A 20,388-nucleotide genomic window follows, 5' to 3' on the forward strand; every position below is an offset into this window, starting at 1 on the left:
GACTTAAGCCTAGGACTTAATCTTAAGACTTAACCCTGAGACTTAACCCTAAGACATAACCCTGGAACTTATCCTTGAGACTTAACTCTGAGACTTAACCCTAAGACTTATCCCTAAGACTTAATCCTAAAACTTAACCTTAAGAGTTAACCATGAGACTTAACCGTGAGACTTTACCATAAGATGTAATCCTATGACTTAACCGCAAAACTTAACCCTGAGATTTAACCTTTAAGATTTTGCCTTCAGACTTAACCCTAAGACTGAACCATAAGAGTGAACCCTAAGACTTAACCTTCAGACTTAATCTTAATACTGAACCCTAAGACTTAACCCTAAGGCTCACCGTTCAGACTTAGCCCTAAGACTTATTCATAAGGCTCAAACTTAAGACTTAATGTTAAGTCTTAACTCTGAGAGTTAACCCTAAGATTTAACCCTAAAACTTGTCCTTAAGATTTTACCTTAAGATTTAACCGTAAGTATTAACCTGAATAGTTAACCTTAAAGATTTAACCTTAAGACTTAACCCTGAGACTTAACCCTAAGACTTAACCTTAAGATTTAACCTTAAGACTTAACCTTAAGAGTTAAATTTAAAACTTAACCTTAAGACTTAACCCTTAGACTTAACACTAACACTTACATTTAAGACTTCACCTTAATATTTAACCCTAAAACTTAAACCTAAGACTTAACACTGAGACTTAAACCTGACTTAACCTTGAGACTTAACCCTTAGACTTATCCCCAGACTTAACTACAAGAATTAACCCTAAGACTTAACCTTATAAGTTAACCTTGAGAATTAACCGTGAGATTTAAAGTATAAGACTTAACCCTATGACTTAACCGTAAAACTTAAACCAAAGACTTAACCTTAAGATTTAACCTTATGACTTAACCTTAAGACTCAACCCTGAGACTTTACACTAAGACTTAAATTAAGATTTAACCTTAAGACTTAACCCTGAGACTTAAAGGTAAGATTTAACCCTAAGACTTAACACTAAGATATAACCATGGGACTTAACCCTGTGTCTTAACCCTAATAGTTAACCCTAAGACTTAGCCCTAAGACTTAACCCTAACAGTTATCCCTAAGACTTAACCCTAAACTTAACCCTAAGATTTAACCTTAAGTTTTAACCTTAATACTTAACCCTAAGACTTAACCATAAGATTTAACCTTAAGAATTAACCTTGAGACTTAACCGTGAGATTTAACCTTTAAGACTTAACCCTAAATCTTAACCCTGAGACTTAACCCTAAGAATTAACCTTAAGGCTTAACAATAAGATTTAACCCTAAGGCTTAACACTAAAACTTAACCCTACAAATTAACCCTAAGTCTTATCCATAAGACTTAACACTGAGACTTAACTCTAAGACATAACCCTGAGACTTATCCCCAAGACTCGACCCTAAGGCTTAACCCTTAGACCTAAACTTAAGACTTAAACTTAAGACTTAACCCTAGGACTCAATCCGTAAGGCTTAAACTTAAGAATTAACCCTGAGACTTAAACTTAGGACTTAACCCTAAGACTCTAACATTAAGACTTAGCTCCAAGACTTATGCCTAGGTCTCAACAATGAGACTTCAACCTAAGACTTAACCTTATGGTGGCCAGGTTTTCCAAAACGAAAGCAAATGTTAGATGGTGGAGGTGGATCCCAGGGGTCTTTCATGTAACTAGAAGTTTTTTGAAAAAGAAAAAAAAAAAAAGGAAAAGGTATGCATGCATCTCTCTTCTTAAAACAAACATCTCTACAATGTTCCCATAACCTTCAAGGAACATACCTGACACTTCCTTGACTGGGTTGTATTCACAGCAAGACTGTACCATCATAGCCTGTACCTTATCCTCTTTGGTAGCATTGTCTTCAGCCAGGTTGTCAGTCTGTTTAACAGGTACTGATTATTTGACACTCATGTTAGGCTACAAATAGGCTCTCTTTGTACCTTACATAAAGACTTGTTGAACCAATCCAGTTTTCTTCCAAGCGGACTGAAGCTATGTGTAGAAAAAAGCACACCACCAGCATTTTGAAGCTGGCCTTTAAGCTCCAGACTGGTTGAAGAAGCTAGCCACGGTACATTTAACTGGGATGCATGCAAGTAGCATTAGTTATGTTTTGCAGCATTAAAAGGACACACAACTTAAGAGTTGTGGCAGATGCTTTTGCTTGCTGAAATTCAGCTTCAGACCCAGAAGCACTAAAAGGAATCAAGCTTTTGATAATCCCTTAGCAAGGGATTTAAGAATTTTCTGTTGGTACTGGATTTTCTGTTGGTTTTTGTCTGCCCACAAGCTCTGCTTCTGGCCAGGAAAAGGAGTCCTTAACAGCAGCTATTGCCAAGTGCAGTGGAACTGCAGGTCCAACACGTACTCAGAAGCTGCTCTTTGTTGATCTTAAATGATTCCAAAACCATCCTCAGCACTCCTTTTCAAAACAATCGCCCTTTGACACCCAAAAGGAAACCTTTGGGATCAACGTGTCCCCAGGGAGGGCTCGACACAAAACCTCTGCGCAGACCTGCTGCCCTGTGATGCCTGCCAGCAGAGCTGGTGACGCGAGTGCTCCTTCCCCGTCTCCGTTGAGGATACTAAGGTTAGCAAAGCCCTCCTGTTTGTCTTGTTGACAGGCGTGCTCAGCCTGAAAGGCGGTGAGGGAGCGCTAACCGGCAGCCCTGCCAGCCAGCCTGAAGGGCAGGGGGGATGTGAAAAGCAGCTTGGGGCCGCCTGAGAACTAGCACAGGCATTTACGGAGGGAACGCGCGGGAGCAGGGTGTTCTCTCGCTTTCACTCGCTGGGAATGTGCAATCCATTCCTTCCCCCGGAATCTCTCACCTCTAAGTGAGAGACAGTCAACGTTTTAACTAATGTTTTACAAAATGCCTCTTTGTAAATACCTACACATACATACACATACACGTTCTGTTAAAGTCGCAAAGAGTATGTTTCCCAGAAAAGAAGTACCTGAATTTTGAGAAATTTTGAAGACTCTTTGATGGCCATCTGAATTGTGGACCGCATCATCTGATTTGTGGACCCCATTTTAAACTCTATTTAAGGAAAAGGAGGTATGGGAATGATACCACTATGGAAACAGACAGTTAGGCATTTCACAGGAGTCAGAAAATGGTGCATCAGCCACAGCTGGTGACTACCAGCTCCAATATTTTGAAGATTAGGAAACTATTTCAAAAAACTTGTTGACAAGTCTTTCCTAGAATTGTAATGCTCTTTCTAAGAAATCGTTCACGCAGTGCATTGCAAGCGTTGAAAAGCCCCTCATTCTTCTTCCTTGCAAAAAAAGAGAAAAAAACTGTTTACAGTTCTCTTCCTCTTCATTGTACTCCTCATTGTCATCTTCACCACTGTAGATGACAGTGGTGAAGACGTGTATCAGTGCAGAGCGTGTTGGTCTTAAAATATTCTCTGGAATTCTGCGTGATTATTTATGATGGGCTGGATGCAGAATCCCTTCCTGAAGACCCCGTTGCAATGGGGCATCTACAGCAAAGAACATTCTATTTATTTGGTTAGGAGGGAACTAGAACATGAAATCCAGGTTCAGACCAGCAGGCACAGTTTTTAAATCATTATCAGGCTGAAGGAACACTTAAATGGACAGATTATGCCTTTTAGGAAAACTTGTCTGTGGTGGCTGGCAAAAACACTTCTTCCAGCTACAGAAAATCTGAAAAAAGATGGACATGACCTCCTCTGCATGGACAGGGGAGGCACTGCTGATTAAAGCCTTTAGATAGCATACAAAGCATGACTAACCCCTGATTTCTCATTTTTATAAAAAAAGGAGTAGTCTAAGGAGTTCTATAAAAAAGAAAGAAATGTTGTGGTTTATCTGTTTTTAAGCTTTTTGTGAGCTTTCCTAATCTTAATGGCTGTCCATTGCACGTCTAGTTAGAGCTCACAAAACAGAAGCCACTCTGTGTAGCTGTACCCTCAGCCCTCTGCACTACTGGCTTCTGCAGAAGCAGCAAAGGTACAAAGAAAAAAACCAAAACTCCGTTGGTGAGGGGTGTATGTATTTACCTGACACAATGTTATTATTGTCCAAGGAATTGCATTTTAAAGACTGATCTTCAGTTTTTGAAAATCACAGGCCGTCTTTACACTGCAGCACAGTGAAAATGTCACAGAGGTACCTTGGTGCCAAGAACCCAGCTCATCAGAGTGGTGGGCTTCTCCTCTGCCTCATTTAACCTGCTACCTCACAGACCTTGTGCTGGCCAAGTTCCGTGGTTCCCAGTGATGATCCCAGATTGACCGGAGCCAGATCAGGAGCTTCTACCCATTAGGTCTTAGGGTTGAGTCTTAGGGTTAAGTCTTAAGGTTAGGTCTTTAGGTTAAGACTTATGGTTATATCTCAAGGTTAAGTCTTAGAGATAAGTCTTAGAGACACGCTGTAACTCGCCAGTATACTTTATTTATTGAGAACTAACATTAGAAAGACACGGCAAAACCACAAGTCAATAATATCTACTAATGGTGGAGGAGAGGTCTGTCTTGAAGAAGGCTGGAAAACATGACCATTCAAACCATGCTGACGCAGCTGATACAGAACTGGACTGGACGAATACATCGATGACAGCAACAATGCTGTAGTCAGGCTTACATTTGAATATCTGCAATTGTAATCAGATTCTCTGTCCTCCATAAATCTGAGGAATACAGCAGTAATACCTGGAGCACAGAGAGCAGCTTAGGGTGAAATCAAACTTAGAAAGGTAACTACCAACATTTGGGAATGTGCCCAACTGCTTTCTGAGCTTCAGGTTTGGAAAAGATCAACTGCTCCTTCACCGTCCTGGCACAAAAGGCAATACGCTTTAGGACGTTGCTCTTTTTCTCTTGCCCGACACAGGCATTGTCTTTAGGAAACTAATAGGAATCACTTAAGAATGAAACTTCTTGTTCGCACGGTTTGCCAGCTGGCCACTCTCAGTCTTTCCTCTGGAGACAGCATGCAGCCCCGCCACCCCCACCCCTCTGGGGTGTAAGAATACCCTGCCCCCCCGCCCCCAAACAAAGGAAGCAGTCAAACACTGGGACTCGGACTGCTGGCAGATGGGAACCAATTACCAGTTCACACTGCAATGTGTCTCTCCGTTTACTCTAAAAGCAATACAAGCAAAAGCATAAAATAAGGAATCTCTCTGCATAGAGGAAACAGGATGGAGAACTTGACTCTCAGAAAAACCAACCCCAAGAACAAACCCAATTCAAACGTCTGAACAGCTACCACTGTTGGACTTTGAATGCCACGTCCCAGCGGGCTGAAAAATCTAAGTCTGCTTTGGGACAGATACATTCAAATCTGCCCTGTCACAACACAATTTAACAGCAGCTTTAACAAGAAAGAGACAACCGGAATGCCTCCGTAAACCAACAGCCACAAAGAAGGTGAACACACTGAAACCCCTCCCAAAGAACACAACGCGTTACGGCTACTTACCCAAGGTCTGTCTTGCCGGTAGCTTTAACTCCTCTAACAGGGACTCTCCTAACAGTTACCGATGAGTGCCTTGGAATCAGGGCATTGTCATCTGTGTATTCTGAAAACAACATCAATACAGAGAAAGCATCAGTCAGTTCGTAAGAGTGATATTAATATGTCATGACATAGCACTTCAGGGAACCCTTTACGGATAGAAAAGCAACATTTTACACACAGCGTCATGCTTTTATCATGTCCACACACTCACGGTACCTTTCCAGAAATCTTCAGGTCTGATAGTCAAACACAAGCAGCAAAATCTTTTCCATTTGTTTTGAATCGTTTCAATGCCAACAGCAAAATGGTCTCTAAAGTCACTAAAGCAGAGTCTGCTAAAACATGAGGCTCTTTCCTGATCTAACTTTCATTGCTTTTGCTCCTGTTAGCTTACAAAACCCTAGAACATGTCTCTATAATAGCGAGCACGGAAGAGGACACCCCCACCCCGCCTCCCACCTTTTAAAACACATCCCAACCATCCATTTTGCCTTCCCACCATCTTCAAAAAGAGTCCACCATCTCTTTTTTTTCCCCCCAGTGATGTGTAAAATCCTGTTTACTTTTAGCTTCTATTAGCATTGCTTCTATTACGAGATTTCCGTGATCACGCGGCTCGGAAAACTCTGAACAAGTTGGCCATCTTCACTCAAGGTTCACTGAAGGGTCTTTCCAAGATCATGCCAACATTTAGTCAGGACTCCTGCACAAAGTTATAAAACCCACTACCATATCTCCACAGGGAGGATCTCCAAGAACCCCCTTTAGGCAGAGCATCCAGGCCTAGTTCTTTCCTTCATCTTCTGAAGGTGACTTTAAGCACGTAGATGCTGTCCAATAAAAACGGAAAGTCACGGTTATGTATAAAACCCCAAAATCTGGCATACACATAAATGACACCGAAATGTATTCCTTAGCTTTGCTCTGACAACCGCTGGGGAATTTTTTGCATTTTCACGGGGAAAACACCCTTACAAAAGTTCCAGTAAGCATCTGTGTCACAACCTGTACGTCTGCCTCTACCTGCATGTTTGTCTCTACTGCTGTATATGACACGCGATCCCGTAACACCCCCAAGACCCCTAACACCGTGCTGTTAAGTCTGCTCACAGATACTCTCCTGAACCTACTTTACCTATCTGTAGGTAAACGGTGTCTTTAGGTCCAACCACTTGAAAGGCTGGGGCCAAAGTTACAGTTACCGCAGCAGGCATGTTATTCTGTTTAAGTTTTAATACATCAAAGAGGAAGAGGAAAAAATCCTATGAGTACACATTGTAACGACAAGACTGTTGTGGGAATGTCACAGAACCACAGGAAAAAAGAAAAAAAACCCCAACCGATAAAATTTGAATGTTTAAGGAATGGAGATGGTTTCCAAGTCTTTGTATTTCTGACAAGTCATATTCCAAAGTCTTTAATCACATGCAAGCTTTGCCAGACGGTAGATTACCAAACTGAAACAGCACACTAAGTAATACAAAACCATTACCGTCTCTGAGAATCAAGCACCATTTCTCAGATTCAAAAGAACTTAGGGTTTCTCTAAGAACATTTCTAGGTATATTCACCATAACTGATCTGCCATAAAACTTCAGTACTGCCCTGACACCGTTTAACACGCAGTACCACGACAAAAATGCACCGTTTGAAAGAAATGAAGAAATGATGCTCAACAGCATCTGAATGAATGTGTAGCATGGTGCAGCAAAGAAGCTGTATTAGCAAGAAATGCCAAGTATACTTTAGACAGAACACTCGTCTACAAGATGGCTTTCCAGGGTCTGCATAGATTCTCACTCACAGATACACCCTTGATCCAAAACGTTGCTACTGAGCAGTTTCTGCAGCAGCCAAGCACCGCTTTTCCAATGCGGTGGAGTAAAAGTAGCTGAAGACAAATTTCAGTCACCAAACCCACTTTTTTTTCCCCTTTAAATTAGCCACCCACTCCTTTTCTATCATGTTCAGCCTTCTCTGCCGGCTTTCAAAGAAATCTGGCAGGTCTGTGATGACAAGGCATTGTCCCACATTCCCTTATCGTTTTACCTAGAAGGGTTCCCAGAAACCAAACCTCTTCCACGTGCGGTGTCGCACACGGACCCCGTACGCTGCTGTGCCTGGCTGCGCACACAGCCCTGACGGCAGCTGCCAGCGCACAACCACGGAAGAGCAGCTCTGAGGCCCCAGCACAAGTCACCGCTGCCGGCCGTGGCCCAACCGCCTCACTGGCCGCCTGCGCCATCGCCAGCCGGCCGGTCCCCGGTCCCCGCGCCCGCCGCCCCCACGCACCTTCCATGGTCTGGGCGTTGGTGACCTGCAGGTCGCAGTGGGTCGCCTTCAGCCTCTCGCGGCCCATGATCTGGCGCCTGAGGTCGCGCAGGGAGATGTGGGGGCCGTGAAAGGTGACCACATCGGAGTTCAGCCTGGAGGAGAACTTGTAGTGGACACACGACATGGCCGGGGCCAGGCGGTGCCCGCTCCGCGATGGCACCTCACGCAGCAGCTGGCCTCGCGGCCCCCACAGCAGGTCAGGGCCCACCGAGGGGCTGGGGCCAGCAGCGCGGGCTGAGCCCGCCGGCTCCTCCTCGCAGCCCCGGTGGGAGGACGATGGGGACAGGCCCTGGCTCGGCCTCCGCTCCCTCCTCGCACCAGCGCTGCCAGGCCAAGCTGCTCGCTATGGCAACCCAGGCGGCTCCGCATTGTGACAGAGGGGCTCAGGGGGCCACTCAGCGCCCCTGGGGGAGGGGCCTTCATCAGCCCCGCCTGGGCCGCCGGTGTCCCTGCTGTCCCCCAGCCTGTCACCGCCCCGTGCCCTGTCACCCCCCAGGCTGTCACGGCCTGCTGTCCCCTCCTGTCACCCTCGATGCTGCCACTGCCTGCTGTCCCCTCCTGTCACCACGCAGGCTGTCATGGCCTGCTGTCCCCTCCTGTCACCCCCCAGGCTGTCACGGCTTGCTGTCCCCTCCTGTCACCACGCAGGCTGTCATGGCCTGCTGTCCCCTCCTGTCACCCCCCAGGCTGTCACGGCTTGCTGTCCCCTCCTGTCACCCCCCAGGCTGTCAAAGCCTGCTGTCCCCTCCTGTCACCCCCCAGGCTGTCATGGCCTGCTGTCCCCTCCTGTCAACTCCCATGCTGCTACTGCCTGCTGTCCCCTCCTGTCACCCCCAAGCTGTCCCCAGCCGCTGACCCTTCCCGTCACCCCCAGGCTGTCCCCAACAGTTGTCCCCTCCTGTCACCCACCAGGCTGTCCCCACCAGCTGTCTCTCCCTTCACCCCCCAGGCCTGTTACTACCAGCTGTCCCCTCTTGTCACCCCCAGGCTGTCCCCACCTGCTGTCCCCTCCTGTCCCAAGGCAGCCTGGGGGAGATGCTGGGGCTCTGCCGAGTGGCACTTGGCTGCCTGCACCGCAGGGACAGCGCAGGAAGGGGACATCTCAGGGTGTCGCAGTGTTGTCCTTGTTGTACTCCTGCATGGTATTAATGATGGTTCCTTTTGTAACTGGCTTTTATTCACTCTGTCTGACGGGGCTTCCTCTGGTAGAACCAGTGCCAAGAGGAAAAAAGGGCGCAGTCCAGTCGCAACGGGCGCGGTGCACACTGTCATCTTTTGTAATGCTTCATAAAATAGCTTTTATTTAAATTCTGTATCTGCAGTATTTTTTCCAAAAATGTTCAGTTAAGGGAAGACGAGAGAAAGGGTGAGTCCACTAGCACGAGCGGGGAGAGCCATGTGACCTTGACCTTGAGCGGGGATAACCACGTGACCTTGACCTAGAATGACAGCCCCGACTCTTCTCTCTGCCTCTTCTTGGATATGGTGCTGATCGTGGGTAGGAATGAGAGGGGGCATGACTAGATGATTGAGAGCAGCAGCGAGGGTGGGAAGGACCTGATCTTGACTTGCAGTAGGTATGCGAACTTCTAGAGCGAGAAGAACTGGCATAGGGAGACCTGGACCTTAAAGAACAAAACGCAACACAAAGGAAATGAATGAAGTTAATTCAAAACAGTCACTCACACCATTTTTTTTTCTCCCAAATTTGTTTGGGTTTGGGGTTTTTTCCTCTCCATACGCTTATGTCAAAGCTTCTTTCAGCTGCTGATATAATGCTGCTGCAAACCGAAGAGCATGGCGGCGTGTAAAGGTTTCTGCTTACGAGCCAGAACGGCTGCTGCTGTGGTAGTGTAAAAACACGCAGGAAGGGTAAGTCTGTTCCCACTCACTTCTATCGCATGGACTGCCCTAGCTATGGATGGATTTCAGGGGTGTCTACTGGTCTCTGCTGGTACATGGACATGCAGATGTCTCACTACCCAGCATCCACCTGCAGCGCACATCACTCTTGTTGCCGTAAGATGCAAAACAAGTGAGTCTTAATGGCTACAGCGCAGTATCAACTGTCAGGAAAGCAGGGTTTAGCCTGGAGGCAGTAAAGCTCCATTTGAAAATGCCAGCTTAGTCTATTTAACTTCACTACGTATTTGGCAATTTGTACAGCATGCAAAATGCCCCACTTCTAGCCAGTGGTAGCCAAATTCTGCACATACCTCTAGCTCCAACCAAGGCCGGTGACTGCATTTCAAGAAAAATCCTAGCTAAAAGCTTCTAAACTCAGTCTCCAGTAAGCTGACGGAATGCCACTACTCTGGGAAAGATACTGACAGCATTACTACAGAGAGCTCTTCAGATTCCTGCCCAAGGGCTTTTTAAGGACAGAAGACAGCAGCTATCTTTAGATTTTTCTTCACGAGTTATTCCACGTATGTTCATTCCTCCTCCAACTTAAGATTTCCTTACGCAAGTCTGATCTTTTAATTTGTAAGAAAAATTTAAGGATGTCAGCAGAATCTGAGCAAAAGGCGCCAGTTTGCAGTCCAGGTTGCAATCCGTCTGTGCGAGATTAGACGACAGAGGCAACAAAGGCAATTCCTCTCACGTATCTCCTCCAAAGTGCTTTGAGGTAACAGTTACAGTCAGAGCACGGAGGCACAGGAATCCACACCTGTCCAGTTTCTAGCCTCCTCAGGGCTGTCAGGAGGCGAAGGATGTCACTACAGAGAAGCTTTGGCAAAAGAGACACCTGTTCCTTCTCAACTGCTGCCCAGTTATAACTATCAGTCACCTGTAATCCCTGCCATCTTTGAGCTAGTGACCTACATGTGGAGCTCCCATCACTGCTCGTCCCTTGAACCATCCAACCCACCTCAGGATAGAGAGGTGGACTGGAACTCCTCCTGATTCTTCTAGACAATCTGCTTCTCCGTTAGGGACATGCAACGCAATTACCTGGGAAATGAATGCCTGCGCTCCTCCTGAAACTCCTCACGTGCCACCAATTCCATAGAAGAAGTGTTTGTGAACACTTCGGGTCTGGGCTTTTTCTCTTCCCTGTTAAAATCAGTTTGACCATTATTACAATTATAGTTGGATATTTATTCCAAACAGACACCAAAATACAAAACACGGCCAAGATGAGAAAATGTTTACTGCATGTAATGCCAAACACGAACATCCTAGTCAAGCAAAACGAGTTTAGAATTCCCCCAGGATTCAGGGAAAGTTCTACAACTCCATTTGTCTTGCTTGAGTTTTGCACATTTACCATCTGCAATGAAAAGGTCTGTTGGATAAAACACGATGCCATTTTTGCTTCTGCCAGATGCACTTTAGTGTAACTGCAGTCCAAGGTGCTAACGAAATACCAAAGCGCAAACCCGTGCAACTTCCTGGAGCCAAACACTTACTCCTTTTGAAGTCTCCATTGTTCCCGTAAAACTCCTCCCTAGACAAGGGAGGCCAACGGCATCCTGGCTTCTGCCTGAAATACGGTGGCCAGCAGGACCAGGGAAGGGATTGTCCCTCTGTACTCAGCCCTGGTGAGGCTGCACCTCCAACACTGGGTTCGGTTTTGGGCCCCTCACTACAAGAAAGACACTGAGGTGCTGCAGTGTGTCCAGAGAAGAGCAACAAAGCTGCTGAAGGCTCTGGAGCACAAGTCCTGTGAGGAGCAGCTGAGGGAACTGGGGTTGGTTAACCTGGGGAAAAGGAGGCTGAGGGGAGACCTCACTGCTCCCTGCAACTACCTGAGAGGCAGCTGTAGTGAGGTGGGGGTCGGTCTCTTTTTTTCCCAGGTAACAATTGATAGGAGGAAAGGAAATGGCCTCAAGTTGCGCCACAGGAGCTTGAGATGGGATATTCGGGAAAATTCCTTCACCAAAAGGTTTGTCAAGCGTTGGAACAGGCTGCCCAAGGAAGCGGTTGGGTCACCATCCCTGGGTGTATTAAAAGAAATGTAGAGGTGGCGCTTAGGGACCTGCTGTAATGGCAGACTTTGTAGGTTTAGGTTAACTGCTGGACTCAATGATCTTAAAGGTCTTTTCCAACTAAACCTAAATGACCCTGTGATTCTATAAAGAAAGTGCTGGTGTCGCTGGGAGGGTATTTGAATGAGTCGCTGGCCGTGCTGTTGGCTGATGACATGTTTGCAGGAGCTGGGGGATATTCTGGAGCGGGGCGGGGGTATACCCAGCAGATGGAGGCTGACCAGGTGGAAACTGAGGAGGTAGTGGTGGTGGTGGTACCGCCAGCGGGAAAGGAAGCGCCTGGGGTGGGGGAGGATGCAAGGGAGGTGGCGGCACAGGTACAGAGGCTGCTGTTGATGATGGCAGTGTCGGGGCCTGAGTCCTCTGGGTACGTGTGCTACGTGGATGTCCTCCATTTGAACTCCCAGAGAAACCCAAACTCGCGTGTCACTGTCACACTCTGCCCTGATTTTAAAGAGGAATGTGAATGAAGCGGGAGCACGGTGGCGAGCCCTTCTTGTTCTCAACCTGAGCATTTTTCTGGCAGCTTCCTGTCCATTTGAGCCTACCCTCATTTCTGGATCCTCACACTTGCCTTCCACATCCTCACCCCAAGTAGTTGCCTCAGGCTTCTCCCCCTACATTCAGCTTTGTGACTGTGGGCAGAGGCTGCCCATGCTTAAAGGAGACTCCTATCTCCCAGGTGCCAGGTGCCCACGGCTCCTCTGCCACTCCTCGATACACTTCCTACTTCACACTTCCGAGCTTCAAAGTACTGCACAGATATTAACCAAGCTTCTCTCCAACTTCCTTTCAGTTCTTCCCCACAAACTTCCTAGGTTGTTGCCTCGTGATGATCTGTTTGGCCTGGTCTTGTCCCTGAACTGTTCTTTCCTTGCTTACTGAACCTGAGAATTTTAGGTATCTCTGGGACGGATTGCTGTGTTTTCTTTTGATTTATCTTTAAGATTTTATAAACACGATGCACACTTATAATCTATCCATAACAAATACATACCAAAAGGAAGAACTAACTGGTAGGGCAATAACAGCAAAAACAGATTCCTCTCTCTCCAACGGAGAGAAAGCAGCTTGGCTATTTGAGATGACTAGACTAAAGAAATTCAAAATGGTCATAAAAAAACAGCACTGACTCTTCCAACAATTTGCTCCATCACTAAGTCATTAAGAATCAAATGTTGGAGGCTGACTTCAATTGGGAAATCAGTTTCTTCAGCCCTATCCAGCCAGTAAGTAATTCGAAAGGGTGGCTTTGCACCTCATCCTGTCGTTATGTTTAATTTTGATATATACTTACGGTTTCCTCCAAAAGCGTTTCTTTTTCAGAGTCTACTTTTGGGTCACATACTGGAGTTTTATTTGTAATCGTTTTACTGCAAGCACAGATCCCCTTTGTTAGAGCCAACTCAAGCTGAGCCACTTAAAAATGAATTGCCACTTGTATTCTCCACAGCTATCTGTGCATACGCATTTCATTATAAATCAGCTACTGTAGAAGTAATGTAGGTGTTACAGCCTGGTTTAACAGGTTACAAGTCGTCAGAGACTGAATTTCTGTGAAATACTTACAGTCCCCAGCCTGGTCTGCCGCCTGCTGAGCGAACCGCACTGGCTCTCATCGGATGACCTTTTGGAGTGGGGAGAGGAAAAAGAAATAAATCCCATTCAGTTCATCTGAAGATAATTTTTTTAGAAGAAATTCTAAAGTTACGGTCACTCACCAGGTGTGGGTATTTTTTGCTCTTGGGGGCCCAGAAGACATGGTACTGCCGGTTGTCTTGCTACAGGAACCGGAAAGCCCTTGTGAATAAATGCAAACAGTTGGAAAATAAGCTCTAATAAATACTGTATTTCAAAAGCATATGTTGAAATAAAACTTAACAGACCGCTGACTGACAGAGAGGAAGATTTAGAAAGTTTGGTGGCAGTCACCTGAGCAGCAGGTGTCACAGTCACAAGTGGTCGTGCAGGCGGTGACGGCGGCTGTCGCTGCTGCTGCTGAATCTCCTTATGGAGCCCTGTTGTGTAGCCGGTTCCATTGTGGAAGTTGTTCACAGCCTAGAGGCAGAAGAACATGGACAAAAAGATCAAAGTGTCAGATTATGATGACAATAGATGAAGAAAAGCCTCCACAGGGTAAAATGACTTGTATAGTCCTGTACATGCTATCAAGCCTAGAGTAAAGCAGCACACAGAGATAGGAACACATCACATGAAACACTGCTATTAAGGACTGGTAGCTCAGAGTATCTGTAGTTAAAGGACTTCAGTGTTAACAGCGAATCTGAGAGGCAGGCAAGCGTGTTTAGACAAAAGTTTGACCTGAGTTTGCCTGATTATCTCTAAAGAGTTGTCAGCTTCTGTAACAACAGACAATGCATTTGAAAAGTAAATGCAGCCTTATTCAGTTTATCCTTCTTTAAGGAGATGTCAATAATTTCCTCCCTTTCAGCTTTTTACAAACAGACTTTCCTTACAAACAGTTGATGAAAAAGTCACCACGTTACCTGGCGCAGGAAGTTGTTGGCAACTAAAGCGTCAGGAGAAACACCTGTCTGATGACACGCCGGGCAAGTATGTTCCTCCGATTCCAGTAAAGCTGTTCTAATACCTGTGTGTAATTAGAAGCGTCAAAATAGGTTTCAGCCAAAGTAGGGAAATCTTTGGGGTTCTCATCAATTATAAGAACACACAGACGATTAATGGCTGGATATGGTCTTGAATGGAGAGCATGAAGCTATAAATGTTCATAAGTGTAAAAAATGCCCAGTATGCAGCAAATCGCTATACAGTTTTGACATTTCCCTGTTGTAACAGCTGAAGACCATAGAGTGGGCTGTGTCCTGATGTTTGGACTAGTCTTTTTTCTACTACCGAGTACAGCAAGAAGCCACCAACATCAAGGCTAATGAACAAAGCACATCTCAAAAAGCCATGAGTCGGTTCGAGTTTTGAAGGTTTAACCAACTCCTGTGGCAAAGAATGTAGATTAAATGCCTGACTGCCTGTTTGTGGCGGACCAGAGTCAGTCACCAGAGCTGGCTCTATAGTTGTGTATGAGAGAAAGAGCTGTGGACAAACTACGTGCATTCCATATCTAATACTGTATTCACCTGCACAATTATGCACTCTTCTCGTACTCGACCTTCCGCATGTGAAGAAGATTTGACTAGATACACAGAAAGGGAAAAAAGCTCTTTGGCCTTTGGGTTTGTTTTTTTTTTTCCCCCCCATTACGGAGAAGAGGCCTTTCCTACTCCGGGCGTACTGAAGTATGAAATAGACCTGGTAGCACAGGTGATCTCCTATTCCTGCTTTCAGAAGATCTGATGTGGTGTTTTGGATTAAAAAACACGGGAGGGGAGTTTACTCCTTACATTACATTACGCACTTACATTCGTCACAATAACTTGCTCCACAGCATGGAATAAGCGCTGCATCCGTCACTGGATCTTTACAAATGGGACATAACAACTCGTTTGGAACAGGCCTGTCTGCGGAGGAGGAGGAGGGCTCCTCTGGTAAAAAGGGTGGCTTTTCCTTTTTCTCTCTAGCATAAGCTTCCCTGGAGGGCAGGTGGGGAAGGAAAAAGAAAAAAGTGAAAGATGGGAAAGGAAAAATTTTCCAAGCTTTGGATTTTATCAAACAAAGGTAATAGATGGAAGTCTTCTCACTCCACATTGGCTTTCTACAACGTAGGCATTTACGCTAAATGACTTCTCTAGAGCCACACTATCAGAAGAAGAAGGAGGGGGGAACATTTTTCCTTCTGCAGAACTCTCCCATCCGTTGGATCAACTACAAAATGAGCTCAGACTAGAAAAATAATTGCTTGACAGCTAGAGAGCAGGGGAAAGGAATCCCACCTCTCCTTTGCCAGAGGGTAAGTGCAAATTGCTGGATCAGGGTAAAGTTCGTCCCCAAGTAATTTCATTTTGTAAATGAAAGAAGTCTGTGCTACAGCTTCTACAACAGGAGATCCATGACAGAAAAAGGGAAGTGCTACCGAGTGCACTTTCCAACAGCCACTCCTGTCAGCACACAGCAGTAATTTCTTAGTTTATAGCAACAGGAACACTTCAGCCCGTTTCACACATGAGATTTGTTAAAAGTCAGAGGAGGAGGAAATCTCAGTCCAAGGGCTATTTGTTAAATTTTGCAAGAAGCCTTTGAAACATAAACCAGAAGCAAAATGAGCATTCAGAGAGAATGATGCCAGCTGGAAACACTACTGAAATGCCTTGCAGAAATACAGGTTCTTAGCATACCCCAAGGTCAGCCAGCTTCCCGGGGCATGAACAGTAGGACTACTCTATTTCAATATGGGAAAGTATTGCAGATTTTAAGGTTAAGATACGACGGTAGTGCTTCCTCCCTCGTAATTAGAGGCTGGCCACCTCGGCTGCATTGCCACTCAGACATTTACGCATGGTTGCTCTCATTCGCATTTTGGTCGGTCCGATTAATTCCATACTTACGCATTAATAGTTGGTATTGCGTATTTCCCAGCCTTTGTCAGCATGGCACCTTTTGTGTTGGGATCCTTCACCTCCACCAGGAAACTCCTTGGAATTCCGGTGCTCCTTTTAATTCTGCAAACAGGCTCCACATTTTTGTCCTGTTGAGAACAGAAATGCAGACATCTCTCCTCTTCAGACGCACACTTAAAATGACGTTTCAGAGATAATTTTAAGCAGCGAAAGCCTTTAATCCCCTCCTTTTACCTAACATAATGGCTGCTCGACTCAAACTCCTGCTTTCCCCAACGAGCATAGCCAGGACGTACCACAGGTTTGAGCAGAGTTTTGAACCCAGTCGTCATTCTTTGGCTTAACTTCAGGACCCTTCAGGGTGAAACAGCCCTTTGCTCACCGTCCGCTCAGAGCAGAGACACAAACCTGTTCCCCCTCCAAAGCCCCTGGGCAACGTGTGAGAGCTTAATTCAGGGTCTCCAAATCAGCCCCCATGGAAACTTACATTCACATCTATATAGGAAGGCTGAATTCATCCCTCCTGCACGTACATTCAGGGACTGATGTTAAACGGCATGAATATTCAGCCAGAGGCTTCTGTAGTTAAAACTGACAGATACTCAATAGACGGGGTCGACAGAAACCTCTTGTTTTTAGAGGAAATACCAACAACTTTGAACTGTCATTAGAAAGAGTTAGAACCAGGAACATTTCCAGTACTATTGAAATAGATACAAATATCTATGAAAGTTCACTGAGAAAGATCTATGGACATCTTTAATGTCTGTGACCTAGAGAAAAAAAAAGTTTCACATTTAGAATTCCAAGTTTCCCTTGAATTTGGGAGGGCTTTGCAACATTGCCATGTAACATTTCGCCCCGAGAGAAACAATTCTTACTGGGAGTGTTCATGTCTTTGTCACATAAATGCCAAGGTAAAAAACCCTAAAAGCTCGGTAACACCAGAGGCCTGCCCCAATCTTACCCTATTTACCGGGCAGTTCTTGGCATAGTGGCCAGGTTTTCCACAGCAAAAGCAACTGGATGATGGTGGAGGCAGATCCAAGGGTTCCCTCAAGTAACTAGAAGGTTTGGGGAAAAAAAGGAAAAGCTATGCATGTGTCTCTCTTCTTAAAAGAAACATCTCCATACTTTTTCCATAACCTTTGAAGATCACATTTGATACTTACTTGGATGGATCGTATTCATGGCAGGACTGTATCATCATCGCCTTTATCTTATCCTCTTCGGAAGCATTGGCTTCAGCCAGGTTGGCAGTCTGTTTAACAGGTAATGGTTATTTGACACACACATTAGGCTACAAATAGGCTCTCTTTGTACCTTACATAAAGACTTGTGAAGCCAATCCAAGTTTTGTCCAAGCGGACTGAAGCTATGTGTAGAAAAAAGCCCACCAGCCAGCATTTTGAAGCTGGTCTTTAAGCTCCAGACTAGTCAAAGAAGCTAGCCATGGTACATTTAACTGAGAAAGATGTGTGCAAGTAGCAGTATTTACATTCTGCAGTGTCAAAAGGACACACAACTTCAGAGTCGTGGCAGTTGGTTTTGCTTGCTGAAATTCAGCTTCAGACCCAGAAGCATTAAAAGGAATCAAGCTTTCTATAATCCCTCAGCAAGAGAAAAGATTCTTTTCAGCAGACATCTGACCATCATGTGCTGTAGGCAGTCCAAACCGCATGGTTCCGCCCCCTCCCCCACCGCCACTCGCTTCTTCATAGGAAGTGACTGAACTACAATTTTTTTCCAGTTGTCACTGTCCTTTTAACACGCAAATTGTAATATAAACCTTACGCAGAACTAGATCTTCGAACTATGGAAGCCAGATGGGTTTTTTTACACAGTACTTCTTCAAATGTTTCTATTACACACTAGTCCAGATACAAGCAGGGTCAAAGGGGGTGACTGTAAATTATTTGGAACTTCAAGCACCTATCCTACAGACCAACTGCTCATGTTTTCCTTTTTACATGCATTCACTCACGAAAGCAACCAACTAGTTTCCACATGTTATTTCATCTAGCTGTTCCATATACGCAGGAACATAATCCAGATCTCCATCTATGAAATCATTTCCAGTAACATTTGCAGAGAACTTTTATAGACACTTGACTGATTTGTCTGAACCCAAATGGTTTACAAAACACATCCAAAACCCACAACACATTTCTAGGAACAGACCACCATTCAAATATGGCATTCAATACATAGTCATAACAAAGCAGAAAAGTTCTTACTACACATTGCCTCCTGTGCCAGCCTGCACTAAAGAGGCTAGGGTAACAGTTCGGAGCTGCTTTGTTACCTATCTCCGTATTTCTGAAATCTTTGAATTTCTCAAAAGCTTGGACAGTTTTCCACATTTTAGAGTAAATTTCACATGACTTTACAGAACCAAGGGACAGCCCTGAGGGAGACCAATGTCTTTTGGTGGCTGCTTCCCAAACTAATTCTGCACACACCTCCACCCCCACCCCCACCCTGCCGCAAAATGTTAATTAACACAATTAAATTTATTAAGAAAATAAATAAATGCAGCGAGCGAGGGAAGACGTTCCCAGTGGGAAGGATTTCTTTCTCTTGGACATGAGCTCTGGCCTTCATTTTCAGAGGAAAGAACTAGCTCCTCTGCGTTAGGCCCTGCCTTCTCTAGTCTTTGTAACTTTAAAGACTATGCTTTTAATCACTTCTGTGGCTAGCACTACGCCTCTTCACCAAGTGCAATCACTAGTGTTTCCCGAGACAACGTTACACGTTGCTGAGCACAAAATACAAGCAGTTCCATTACAAAATATGCTTTCAGGCGGTCACGTCTGCTGATGTGCCTCGCATAAACACTGGCACAGTCCTATCAACAATTAGGTGCACTTGCACACTTTTCACAGTCTGCATGTAAACAAATTAGGTTGCGTCGTCCTCTATCTGTATGCCACAATTCAAGCAGTCCCGCACCATTCAAAGAATGGATCTGTAACTGTAATGACTAAAAATTCAAAAACAGCCATGCAATTGTCCATGTTCCAGAAACACGTCTGTTCCGGCTGTTGCAAAGGCCCTAGAAATGTCCATGACTTACAGCCAATTAAATCCTGCTGTAAAAATGGTGTTAGTTTCCAATGAACAATGAGCGGGACGTATGAAAAATGGTAAACAGCTTCTGAAGTGCTGCTTCTTTGTGTCTTGCAGATGAGTAACACTGCAGCATTACACTGAGGCCAATAAGGTGCTCCCCTTCCATCTTCCCAAGCTGGGAACTACTCTCTACAGGATAGTATCAAAGTAATATTTTAAAGTTAGGAGAAACACTCTGAATTATTAACAATTAATGTTTTGCTCATATTACAGCAGTTATCCAGCTAGAGAGCACAGTGTAAGGTTTGAAAATACAAGGATACACACCCACACCCACCCCTTTCTTTTTAACACGATTTCACAAGCAAGTACATCTAAGCATACCTTAATAAGCTGGGCCAGAGAAAGAGGTGCGGAAGGGTCGCCAATCTATTCAGAAAAATTAAACACATACTCAAGTTCTACAATCAAAACAGAGCAATAGTTCACCCCTACTGCTGTATGAAAGCCTGCGCTATATCCTCTGAGTGTCACTGGAAGAGCCACCTCCAAGCCAGTGGAATTTATACTTGTTCAAAACAAAGTCCAAACCTTAAACAGCTTAAGTATGCCTACGTTGTTAATGAGAAGAAACTAAAGCAACCAACCCCTCCTGAGATCAACCTATTGCTCAGAATACCTCAGAGGGGGACCCTTGTCAAATGCTCACAACTGCTTAAAAGACGGAGGGTTAAGGAAGCTGTCCATTTGCAGCTCGAAAGGATCTAAAAAAATTATTTCCGTTTATTTGAGTAGGAAGTGTCACTACAGGAAACATTGTCAGTGCAGTTTATAAATTAATCAGTTAATAGCTCATCATTTACTAAATGCACACAAGTATGATTCATGAATGCAGTATAGTTTTTGCGCTGTCTTTCATTTACTTTCATTAGACCCCAAGTTCACGAATTTCTAGATTAAGTTATCCTAAGAG

At 45.0% G+C, this 20,388-nt stretch overlaps 1 protein-coding gene across 1 annotated transcript; it reads right to left on the minus strand.

Moving 5' to 3' along the window:
* Window positions 1-13,468: 13,468 nt before the first annotated feature.
* Window positions 13,469-19,581, minus strand: LOC129736963 (E3 ubiquitin-protein ligase RBBP6-like). Its single transcript, XM_055722583.1, has 9 exons — window positions 19,552-19,581; window positions 17,516-17,604; window positions 17,311-17,407; window positions 16,332-16,471; window positions 15,249-15,418; window positions 14,361-14,464; window positions 13,747-13,911; window positions 13,575-13,634; window positions 13,469-13,480 (listed from the first exon to the last, which is right to left on the minus strand). The coding sequence occupies exons 1-9, from the start codon at window positions 19,579-19,581 to the stop codon at window positions 13,469-13,471; spliced, it is 867 nt and encodes a 288-aa protein (XP_055578558.1).
* Window positions 19,582-20,388: the final 807 nt, after the last annotated feature.

The sequence above is a fragment of the Falco cherrug genome, chromosome 10 (genome assembly GCF_023634085.1).
Source record: "Falco cherrug isolate bFalChe1 chromosome 10, bFalChe1.pri, whole genome shotgun sequence".
NCBI lineage: Eukaryota > Metazoa > Chordata > Aves > Falconiformes > Falconidae > Falco > Falco cherrug.

Bases quoted from the DNA above. Each gene is read 5' to 3' on its own strand.
- LOC129736963 (XM_055722583.1), bottom strand. From the start codon at position 19,581: ATGGAAGGGGAGCACCTTATTGGCCTCAGT. The intron at 17,408-17,515 runs GTAAGTATCAAA...CAAACCTTCTAG, and splicing joins CATGAATACGATCCATCCAA to TTACTTGAGGGAACCCTTGG. The intron at 15,419-16,331 runs GTAAGTATGGAA...CCTGCCCTCCAG, and splicing joins GCAATACCAACTATTAATGC to GGAAGCTTATGCTAGAGAGA.